The sequence below is a fragment of the Heptranchias perlo genome, chromosome 2 (genome assembly GCF_035084215.1).
Source record: "Heptranchias perlo isolate sHepPer1 chromosome 2, sHepPer1.hap1, whole genome shotgun sequence".
In the NCBI taxonomy this organism is placed as follows: domain Eukaryota; kingdom Metazoa; phylum Chordata; class Chondrichthyes; order Hexanchiformes; family Hexanchidae; genus Heptranchias; species Heptranchias perlo.
In genome coordinates this window covers 100,561,891-100,574,013 of record NC_090326.1, presented here as the reverse complement: position 1 = coordinate 100,574,013, position 12,123 = coordinate 100,561,891, and the positions used below count along the sequence as shown (strand labels likewise).

The following is a 12,123-nucleotide window of genomic DNA, read 5'->3' as shown; positions in this document are numbered from 1 at the left end:
GGCGGGGAAACTTTTAGAGACAATAATCTGGGACAAAATAAATTGGCACTTGGAAAATAAGTCAAAGTAAGGGGTGCAGGATCAGAGAGACCTGGGGGTGCACATACACAAATCTTTGAAGGTGACAGGACACGTTGAGAAGGCTGTTAAAAAAGCATATGGGATCCTTCGCTTTATTAATAGAGGCATAGGGTACAAAAGCAAGGAAGTTTTGCTGAACCTTTATAAAACACTGGTTAGTCCTCAGTTATAGTATTGTGTCCAATTCTGGGCACCACACTTTAGGGAGGATATCAAGATCTTAGAGAGGGTGCAGAAGAGATTTACTAGAATAGTGCCAGGGATGAGAGACTGGAGAAGTTGGGGTTGTTCTCCTTTAAAACAGAGAAGGTTAAGGGGAGATTTGATAGAGGTGTTCAAAATCATGAACGATTTTGATAGAGTAAATAAGGAGAAACTGTTTCGAATGGCAGAAGCGTCGGCAATCAGAGGACACAGATTTAAGGTGATCGGTAAAAGAACCAGAGGCGACATGAGGAAACATTGTTTTACACAGCGAGTTATGATCTGGACTGCACAGCCTGAAAGGGTGGTGGAAGCAGATTCAGTAATAATTTTCAAAAGGGAATTGAATAAATACTTGAAGGGAAAAAATTTACAGGGCTATGGGGAAAGAACATGGGAATGGGGCTAATTGGATAGCTCTTTCAAAGAACAGGCACAAGCATGATGGGCCGAATGGCCTTCTCCTGTTCTGTGATACTCTTGATCATTTTCCAGCTATTGCTATTGGAAATGTACATGTGTGGATGTTAAGTGAGGGCAAGGTGAGCTTGGTTATGATTCCCCCCAGAGTCAAATGAAGTGCCTTGGGATGTTTTTCGACATTAAAGATGCTATAGAAATGCAAATTGTTGTTGAGATGCAATACAGCTACTGTTCCATTTAAAATTGGAGGACCAATAACTAAATTAGGCCAATTAAGAACATAAGAAATAGGAGCAGGAGTAGGCCATACGGCCCCTCGAGCCTGCTCTGCTATTTAATAAGATCATGGCTGATCTTTGACCTCAACTCCACTTTCCCGCCTGATTGCCATATCCCTTGATTCCCCTAGAGTCTAAAAATCTATCTATCTGAGCCTTGAATATATTCAACGACTCAGCATCCACAGCTCTCTGGGGTAGAGTATTCCAAAGATTCACAACCCTCTGTGAAGAAATTCCTGCTCATCTCATTCTTAAATAGCCGACCCCTTATCTTGAGACTATGCCCTCTAGTTCTAGACTTTCCAGCCGGGGGAAACAACCTCTCAGCAACATAGAAATAAATTGAGATTGCTGAATATGTTTTTGGCTGTTTTCTGTTACATTTTCATGAAGTATTCTTAATTTTTTTTTGGTCACAGTTTGGGTGCTTAAGAAATTGGTCCTACGTTTTGGATTAATGAATTTTGCACAGAGACATTTTAGTAGCTATTGGAAGATTCTGGCGACCTTTGTTAAAGAAAGACGAGATGCTTTGGCTCCAGGACCAATAAGAGGACTTGGAAGACTCATTGTAAAAGCTGATAGTAAGGTACGTTTTGTAGATCATAATCTTCTAACTAGCCTGCTTTAGAATGTCCTCCTCTTTCTTTCCCTAACTGACAGGACAAGGTGGATTCTTCTGTTGCTACTGTTGAGCAAACTGTTTGGAAGTACACAAAAAGGCCTGCTGCTAATATGCCAGTTCAATTTTTATTTGTTTTCCTCCCACCTGATAAATGCCATCTCTATCTGCAAGTAATTTTAAACTTGATTAAATGGTTGAAAATTAGATTTTTTAAAAAAAATCTTTGTTTGAAGACAGGGGTTGAGTGATAACGAATTGGTTATGTATGAATTGCTGCAACACATGCATTTCAAGTCCTATGTTTCAGAGCTAGCTCTGACTTATTTTCCTTTTCCCATCCTCTTCATCTTTCTTTCTTTCTTTCTTTCTTTCTTTCTTTCTTTCTTATTAGCTCAAGTAGAAATTGACATTCAGCTTATTAAATTTTAATTGAAAAATAAAACAATTTTGACAGACAACTATCAGAGCTAATTTTGAGCCTAATTCTCCCAAATCTACTTTGTTGCTTCTTGCAATATGAATCCTGTTGAAGCAAACTTGATTTTTACACAGGTCTTATTATTTAAGCCAAAAGATATTGGATATTCCATGTTCAGTGGAATAATAATACTCACTAATGATCTCTGGTTAAATATTTGCCTCTCTGATTTCTCTGTCCAACATCTCTACTGAGGGGCACACAGAATTTGTTGAGTCATTTTACCAAGTGTTTGATTTATCCATTCACTAGATGTTCTTCTGCAATTGTGAATTCTAAGTTTAATACTTGTAAGTATATTAAATATTAAGATTATTTTTACTTGTGTAATATCAACCTGAACATTCAAGGGTATAGGAACAGAAAATATTCTGTATTCACCTGGCTGGTCCCAAAAACTAATGCCCTTACATCACCCACTGCCTCCAAAGATCCATGCAGTTCTCTCTTAAATCATTCCACACTCTCTGTCTCCATGGGCAGCCCATTCCACATGTTCACCATTCTATAAAGTAAAATATTGAAATCTAAACTAACTATGCACCTTCCCTCTTTTAAACTTGTGCCCAGTCCCCTGGTTATAGGTTTGTGATTATACACTACATATCATCTAGGTTCAATTTATCTATTCCCTTAAGAAACCTGAATAATATTTCCTCTGAGCCTCCTTTGCTGTAAGGTAATCAATCTTTTGATCTGTAATCTCTATGCATAACTTGGATGCCTTAAGTTAGGTATCTCCTTAGTTACTGTATTGTGTGCTGCCTCCTGTATGTGGATACCCTTACTGTAATATAGCACCAGTATTAGACACAGTAGTCCAGATGTGGCTGAACCTATGCCCTTTAAAGATTCCATCACCTGTGGGATATATGCTCTAACTGCTAACTACCATTTTCCCTGAATCCTTCTGCTGTTTTGTGTCCTGTAGTCTAGAGCCATTTAGACCATATTACCACGGTTTTCCCTTCCCTAGTCCAATTATCTTGCATTTGTCCACATTAAATGCTATTTGCCACTGATCAGTCGCTTTCCCAGTCTATCCGGTTCTCTTTATATTTTATTTGCTTATTCTCTATTGTTTTAAACCCTCTTCCCTTATATTTAGTGTCGTCTGCAAACCCAGACGACTTGGTTTCTGTTTCCGTTCTCAAATCATTTGATAAACCATTAACAGTAATGGCACCCTGCTAATGACTTATGTTGATGCATCTCAATTCACTGTGACCCTTACTTTCTTTGGTTCAGCCACTTTTCAATACATCTCAGAAGTTTCTACTCCATGTCTTCCTGCTTTGTGTTGCAATTGCTTCTATGACATGGTATCAAAAGCCTTACAAGGGCACTTTTAAATTCTCAACTGTCTACCCTTTTGCCTTCCATTCACCATGACATTTCTGCAGCTACCGATCTGCTCAATCACCCCCTCATCTCTACCCTTGATGCCCTTTTCCCCGTTAAAATCATTACACTCTCTCAACTTGGTCGATCCCCCTGGTATGGCCCTCGTCTCCGTTCCCTTAAGTCCAAGGGTCGCAGACTTAAATGTTTATGGCGGACAATTGATTTAGCCAGACCTGGCTGGACCACATAAGCACTATCGGGTCCTGCTCTCCTCTGCCAAAACTGCTCACTATTCCAGGACCATCCTGGAATGCAAAGATAACCCCCGGTTTCTCTTCACTACAAACTGTCTTCTTAAACCTCTTTTCCTTGCCTCTTCCACCCTCACCTCCAACAAGTGTGAGAAGTTCATGGGCTACTTTCTCACTAAGATTAAGACCATCCATTCAGCTACCTCTGCTGCTTCACTCCCTTCCCCTAGCCCACCAAGCCAAACTTCCCCCTAAGGTTCCCTCCTGCCTTAGCCCTGAACTTAAATCTTTCTCCAGTTTCTCTCCTATCTCCCCTCACACCCGCTCCAAGCTCATCTTGTCCATGAGACCCACCTCTTGCTCCCTTGACCCTAATACCACCAAACTGCTGACCTCCCAACTTCCCTCCCTGGCCCCCATGTTAGCTGATATTGTTAACCGTTCCCTCTCCTCAGGTACTGTCCTCCTCCCCTTCAAATCTGCCCCCTCCTCAAAAAACCCACCCTTGACTCCTCTGTCCTTGCAAACTACCACTCCATCTCCAACATCCCTTTATTCTTAAGTCCTTGAACATGTCGCCCCCCAAATCCGTGCCCATCTTTCCCGCAACTCCATGTTTGAATCCCTCCAATCAGGCTTCTGCCCCGCCACACTATTGAAGCGGCCCTTATCAAAGTCACAAATGACATCCCATGTGACTTTGACTCTGGTAAATTAACCCTCCTCATCCTTCTTGACCTGTCTGCAGCCTTTGACACTGTTGACCACACCATCTTCCTCCAACACCTCTCCTCATCTCCAGCTGAGTGGGATTGCGCTCGCCTGGTTCCATTCTTATCTATCCTGTCGTAGCCAGAGAATCACCTGCAATGGCTTCTCTTCCTGCTTCCGCAATGTTACCTGTGGAGTCCACCAAGGATCTATCCTTGGCCACCTCTTATTTCTCATCTACACTCTGCCCCTTGGTGACATCATCTGAAAACATAACATCAGGTTCCACATGTACGCCGACGGCACCCAGCTCTACCTCACCGCCACCTTCCTTGACCCCTCCACTGTCTCTGATTTGTCACACTGCTTGTCCGACATCAAGTACTGGATGAGCAGAAATTTCGTCCTCCTAAATATTGGGAAGACCGAAACCATTGTCTTTGGTCCCCGCTTCAAACTCTGTTCCCAAGCCACCGACTCCATCCCTCTCTCTAGCCACTGTCTGAGGCTGAACCAGACCGTTTGCAACCTTGACGTCCTATTTGACTTTGAGATGAGCTTCCGACCATATATCCACTCCATCACCAAGGTGACCTGCTTCCACCTCCGTAACATCACCCATCTCCATCCCTATCTCAGCTCATCTGTTCCTGAAACCCTCATCCATGCCTTTGTTACCTCTAGATTTGACTATTCCAATGCTCTCCTGGCCGGCCTCCCATCTTCCACCTTCCACAAGGTTGAGCTCATCCAAAACTCTGCTGCCCGTCTCCTAACTCGCATCAAGTCCCGCTCAGCCATCACCCCTGTGCTTGCTGACCTACATTGGCTCCCGGTCCAGCAAAGCCTCGATTTTAAAATTCTCATCCTTGTGTTCAAATCCCTCTATGGCCTCGCCCCTCCCTATCTCTGTAACCTCCTTCAGCCCTACAACCCTCCGAGATTTCTGCGCTCCTCCAATTCTGGCCTCTTGCGCATTCCCGATTTGAATTGCTCTACCGTGGATGGCCGTGCCTAGGCCCTAAGCTCTGGACTTCCCTCCCTAAACCTCTCTACACCTTTCTCCTCCTTTTAAGATGCTCGTTAAAACCTACCTCTTTGACCCCTGCCCTAATAACTCCATAAGTGACTCAGAGTCAAACTTTGTTTGATAATGCTCCTGTGAAGCGCCTTGGGACATTTTGCTACTGTAAAGGCGCTACATAAATGCAAGTTGTTGTTGTTACTGAAATCTGAATACATCACATGACAGGACTTCCATTGTCAAAAAGATGTGCCATTTCCTTGATCTCCAGTAAATTTGTTTGTCCATATCTCCCTCCCATAAATTGAAGCTGACTTCCTCATCATACAACAACAACTTGCATTTATATAATGCCTTTAACGTAGTAAGCCATCCCATGGTGCTTCCCAGGAGTGATCATCAAACAAAATTCGACACCGAGCCAAATCAGGAGCTATTAGGAGAGGTGACCAAAAGCTTGGTCAAAGAGGTAGGTTTTAAGGATCTCACTACAAAAAGTCATAATAAGAATAAAACCAGACGGACCACCCAGCATCAGACCACTAGGCACCGGACACAACAAAGGCAAATCAAGCCCAGTCGACCCTGCAAAGCCCTCCTCACTAACATCTGGGGACTTGTGCCAAAATTGGGAGAGCTGTCCCACAGATTAGTCAAGCAACAGCCTGACATAGCCATGCCCTTGACATCAAGGCAGCATTTGACCGAGTGTGGCATCAAGGAGCCCTAGTAAAATTGAATTCAGTGGGAATAAGGGAAAACTCTCCAGTGGCTGGAGTTGTACCTAGCACAAAGGAAGATGGTAGTGGTTGTTGGAGGCCAATCATCTCAGCCCCAGGACATTGCTGCTTGAGTTCCTCAGGGCAGTGTCCTAGGCCCAACCATCTTCAGCTTCATTTATGACCTTTCCTCCATCAGGCTTGGGTTGATAAGTGGCAAGTAACATTTGCGCCAGTCAAGTGCCAGGCAATGACCATCTCCAACAAGAGAGATGGTCTAACCACCTCCCCTTGACATTCAATGGCATTACCATTACTGAATCCCACACCATCAACATCCTGGGGGTCACTATTGACCAGAAACTTAACTGGACCAGCCACATAAATACTGTGGCTACAAGAGCAGGTCAGAGGCTGGGTATTCTGCAGCTAGTGACTCACCTCCTGACTCCCCAAAGCCTTTCCACCATCTACAAGGCACATGTCAGGAGTGTGATGGAATACTCTCCACTTGCCTGGATGAGTGCAACACTCAAGAAGCTCAACACCATCCAGGACAAAGCAGCCCACATGATTGGCACCCTTTCCGCCACCGTAAACATTCACTCCCTTCACCACCGGCGCACCATGGCCACAGTGTGTACCATCCACAGGATGCACTGCAGCAACTCCGCAAGGCTTCTTCGACAGCACCTCCCAAACCCGCGACCTCTACCACCTAGAAGGACAAGGGTAGCAGGCACATGGGAACAACACCACCTGCACGTTCCCATCCAAGTCACACACCATCCTGACTTGGAAATATATCGCCATTCCTTCATCGTCGCTGGGTCAAAATCCTGGAACCCCCTACCCAACAGCACTGTGGGAGAACCTTCACCACACAGACTGCAGCGGTTCAAGAAGGCGGCTCACCACCACCTTCTCGAAGGCAATTAGGGATGAGCAATAAATGCTGGCCTTGCCCACATCCCATGAATGAATTTTTTAAAAATATATAGCAATGACTTAGATATGGGGACCGAGTGTAATGTATCCAAGTTTGCATACGATACAAAGCTAGGAGGGAAAGTAAGCTGTGAGGAAGATGCAAAGAAGCTGCAAAGCGATATAGACAGGTCAGTGATTGGGTGGGAAGGTGGCAGATTATGTATAATGTGGGGAAATGTGAAATTATCCACTCTGGTAGGAAGAATAGAAAAGCAGAATATTTTTTAAAAGATGGGAGACTACGAAATGTTGGTAGGCAGAGGTATTTGGGTGACCTTGACAAACCATAGAAAGATAACAGCAGGTACAGCCAGCAATTAGGAAGGCAATGGTATGTTAGCCTTTATTGCAAGGGGGTTGGAGTATAAGAGTAAGGAGGTCTTGCTGCAGTTGTGTAGGGCTCTGCTGAGACCACATCTGGAGTACTATGTACAGTTTTGGTCTCCTTACCTGAAGAAGAATATACTTGCCTTAGAGGCGGTGCAATGAAGGTTCATTAGTTTGATTCCTGGGATGAGAGGGTTGTCCTATGAAGAGAGCTTGAGTAGAATGGGCCTACACGCTCTGGAGTTTAGAAGAATGAGAGGTGATCTCATTGAAATGTATAAAATTCTTAAAGGGCTTGACAGGCTGGATGCTGAGAGGCTGTTTGGCCATTTTAGGACCGAGATGAGGAAAAATTTCTACACTGAGGGTTGTGAATTTTTGGAATTCTTTACCCAAGAGGGCTGTGGATGCTCAGTCGTTGACTATATTCAAAACTGAGATCGATAGATTTTTGGACACTAAGGCAATCCAGGGATATGGGGATCGGGTGGAAAAGTGGATTTGAGATAGATGATTAGCCATGACCTTACTGAATAGCGGAGTAGGCTCCAGGGGCCATATGGCCTTCTCCTGCTCCTATTTCTTATGTTCGCATAAGAGGCCAGAATTGGAGGAATGTTGAGTTCTTGGAGGGTTGTAGGAGGTTATAAAGATAGGGAGGGACAAGGCCATGAAAGGATTTAAAAAGAAGAATGAGAATTTTAAAGTCAGGCTTTGCCGGACCTGGAGCTAATGTAGGTCAGTGTGCATGTGGAACCTGATGTGTTTTCGGATGATGTCGCCGAGAGGCAGCATGTAGATGAGAAATAGGCAGGGGCCAAGGATAGATCCTTGGGGGACTCCAGAGGTAATGGTGTGGGAGTGGGAAGAGAAGCCATACAGACGACATATGGTAAGTGTAACATGCTTGGGAAGAACAGCTGACTTTGGATGTATGGTTCAAATGTAGGTCCCTTACAGTCAGAAATGGGAGAATTTATAATGGGGAACAAGGAAATGGCAGAGCAATTAAACAAATACTTTGGTTCTGTCTTCAGGGAAGAGGACACAAAAATCTTCCCAGAAATGCTAGGGAACCAAGGGACTAGTGAGAAGGAGGAATTAAAGGAAATTAGTATTAGTTTAAAAAAAAAGTGCTGGAGAAATTAATGGGACTGAAAGCCGAAAAATCCCCAGGGCCTGATAATCTGCATCCCAGAGTACTAAAAGAGATAGCCATGGAAATAGTGGATGCATTGGTTGTCATCTTCCAAAATTCTATAGAATATGAAACCGTTCCTGCAGAATGGAAGGTGGCAAATGTAACCCCACTATTTAAAAAAGGAGGGAGAGCAGGGAACTACAGACCGGTTAGCCTAACATCAGTAGGGAAAATGCTAGAGTCTATTATAAAGAATGTGATAACAGGACACTTCGACAATATCAATGGGATTAGATAAAGTTAGCATGGATTTATAGAATCATAGAATCATAGAAGTTACAACATGGAAACAGGCCCTTCGGCCCAACATGTCCATGTCGCCCAGTTTATACCACTAAGCTAGTCCCAATTGCCTGCACTTGGCCCATATCCCTCTATACCCATCTTACCCATGTAACTGTCCAAATGCTTTTTAAAAGACAAAATTGTACCCGCCTCTACTACTGCCTCTGGCAGCTCGTTCCAGACACTCACCACCCTTTGAGTGAAAAAATTGCCCCTCTGGACCCTTTTGTATCTCTCCCCTCTCACCTTAAATCTATGCCCCCTCGTTATAGACTCCCCTACCTTTGGGAAAAGATTTTGACTATCGACCTTATCTATGCCCCTCATTATTTTATAGACTTCGATAAGATCACCCCTTAACCTCCTGCTCTCCAGGGAAAAAAGTCCCAGTCTGTCTAACCTCTCCCTGTAAGTCAAACCATCAAGTCCCAGTAGCATCCTAGTAAATCTTTTCTGCACTCTTTCTAGTTTAATAATATCCTTTCTATAATAGGGTGACCAGAACTGTACACAGTATTCCAAGTGTGGCCTTACTAATGCCCTGTACAACTTCAACAAGACATCCCAACTCCTGCATTCAGTGTTCTGACCAATGAAACCAAGCATGCCGAATGCCTTCTTCACCACCCTATCCACCTGTGACTCCACTTTCAAGGAGCTATGAATCTGTACTCCTAGATCTCTTTGTTCTATAACTCTCCCCAACGCCCTATCATTAACGGAGTAGGTCCTGGCCCGATTCGATCTACCAAAATGCATCACCTCACATTTATCTAAATTAAACTCCATCTGCCATTCATCGGCCCACTGGCCCAATTGATCAAGATCCCGTTGCAATCCTAGATAACCTTCTTCACTGTCCACAATGCCACCAATCTTGGTGTCATCTGCAAACTTACTAACCATGCCTCCTAAATTCTCATCCAAATCATTAATATAAATAACAAATAACAGCGGACCCAGCACCGATCCCTGAGGCACACCGCTGGACACAGGCATCCAGTTTGAAAAACAACCCTCTACACCCACCCTCTGTCTTCTGTCGTCAAGCCAATTTTGTATCCAATTGGCTACCTCACCTTGGATCCCATGAGATTTAACCTTATGTAACAACCTACCATGCGGTACCTTGTCAAATGCTTTGCTGAAGTCCATGTAGACCACGTCTACTGCACAGCCCTCATCTATCTTCTTGGTTACCCCTTCAAAAAACTCAATCAAATTCGTGAGACATGATTTTCCTCTCACAAAACCATGCTGACTGTTCCTAATTAGTCCCTGCCTCTCCAAATGCCTGTAGATCCTGTCCCTCAGAATACCCTCTAACAACTTACCCACTTATGAAAGGGAAATCATGTTTGACAAACCTACTGGAGTTTTTTGAGGATGTAACTGGTAGAATAGATAAGGGAGAACCATGGATGTGGTTTATTTGGATTTTCAGAAGGCCTTTGATAAAGTCCCACATAAGAGGTTAGTGTGCAAAATTGAAGCACATGGGATTGGTGGTAATATATTGGCATGGATTGAAAATTGGTTAACAGGAAACAGAGAGTAGGAATAAATGGGTCTTTATCAGGGTGGCAGGCAGTGATTAGTGGGGTACCGCAGGGATCAGTGCTTGGGCCCCAGCTATTCACAATATATATCAATGATTTGGATGAGGGAACCAAATGTAATATTTCCAAGTTTGCTGATGAGACAAAACTAGGTGTGATCATGAGTTGTGAGGAGAATGCAGAGAGGCCTCAAGGTGATTTAGACAAGTTGGGTGAGTGGGCAAATACATGGCAGATGCAGTATAATGTGGATAAATGTGAAGTTATCCACTTCAGAAGGAAAAACAGAAAGACAGCGTATTATTTAATTGGTGATAGATTGGGAAATGTTGATGTACAAAGGGACCTGGGTGTCTTTGAACACCAGTCACTGAAAGCAAACATGCAGGTGCAGCAAGCAGTTAGGAAGGCAAATGGTATGTTGGCCTTCATTGCAAGAAGATTTGAGTACAGAAGCAAGGATGTCTTACTGCAGTTATACAGGGCCTTGGTGAGACCACACCTGGGGTATTGTGTGCAATTTTGGTCTCCTTACCTAAGAAAGGATATACTTGCCTTGGAGGGAGTGCAGCGAAGGTTCACCAGATTGATTCCTGGGATGGCAGGACTGTCGTATGAGGAGAGATTGGGTCGACTCGGCCTGTGTTCACTCGAGTTTTGAAGAATGTGAGAGGATCTCATTGAAACATATAAAATTCTGACAGGGCTAGACAGATTGGATGCAGGGAGGATGTTTCCCCTGGCTGGGGGTTCCAGAACGAGGGGTCACAATCTCAGGATACGGGGTAGGACATTTAGGACTGAGATGAGAAATTTCTTCACTCAGAGGGTGGTGAATCTGTGGAATTCTCTACCACAGAAGGCTGTGGAGGCCAAGTCACTGAATATATTTTAAAAAGAGCTAGATAGATTTCTAGACACAAAAGGCATCAGGGGGTATGGGGAGAGAGCAGGTATTGAGATAGAGGATCAGCCATGATCATATTGAATGGCGGAGCAGGCTCGAAGGGCCGAATGGCCTACACCTGTCCCTATTTTCTATGTTTCGATGGTTCCCAAAGCTTTCCAACACTGGGGGTTTCCTTGCCTCTTGTCTGGGTCTGTTGTAGATTAATTGTTAGAGATTGATTGCCATGCTTAGCCAACTCCATCATCATTGTATCATGCGACTGGTGGACGGCGAACCACACTGACCTTGGTTTTCCGTGTAGCAATTCCTATGTTCCTATCTAGGAATTTCATTTATCTCCTTTGAGATGCCTTCTGATACTTTATGCATAACAGATAGTAGGCTTACTGGTCTGTAGTTTCCCCAGGTTGGCCTTTTGTCCCATTTTCGTTTGCTGTTATGTTAGCTACTTTCCTATACTCAGGCACTACTCTCTTCTCTAATCATTTCCAAAAAAAAATTTTAAGTATCTTTGGTGCCGGTCGAATTGGTAACATTTTCATCAGCTTCTGACCTAAGCTGTGCCTTTTACACTGTGAATTTTTTTCTTCAGTAACTCTCCAATTTATTCTTTTCTTCCAAAAGCTGTGGCATTGGCTCAATAAGCAGGTAACTAGCAGGTTGCTGTTTCAGATCAAACGCTTGCTTCAATTTGTGCGCTAATTTGTTTA

At 43.8% G+C, this 12,123-nt stretch overlaps 1 protein-coding gene across 2 annotated transcripts in view; it reads left to right on the top strand.

Moving 5' to 3' along the window:
- The window catches only part of tmem245 (transmembrane protein 245), a 132,885-nt gene that overhangs the window by 41,524 nt on the left and 79,238 nt on the right, over positions 1–12,123 (top strand). For both annotated transcript variants that reach the window (XM_068005110.1, XM_068005103.1), the window contains one exon: positions 1,409–1,578. In XM_068005110.1, coding sequence (XP_067861211.1) covers positions 1,409–1,578 — 170 coding nt within the window. The remainder of the gene's footprint in view (positions 1–1,408; positions 1,579–12,123) is intronic.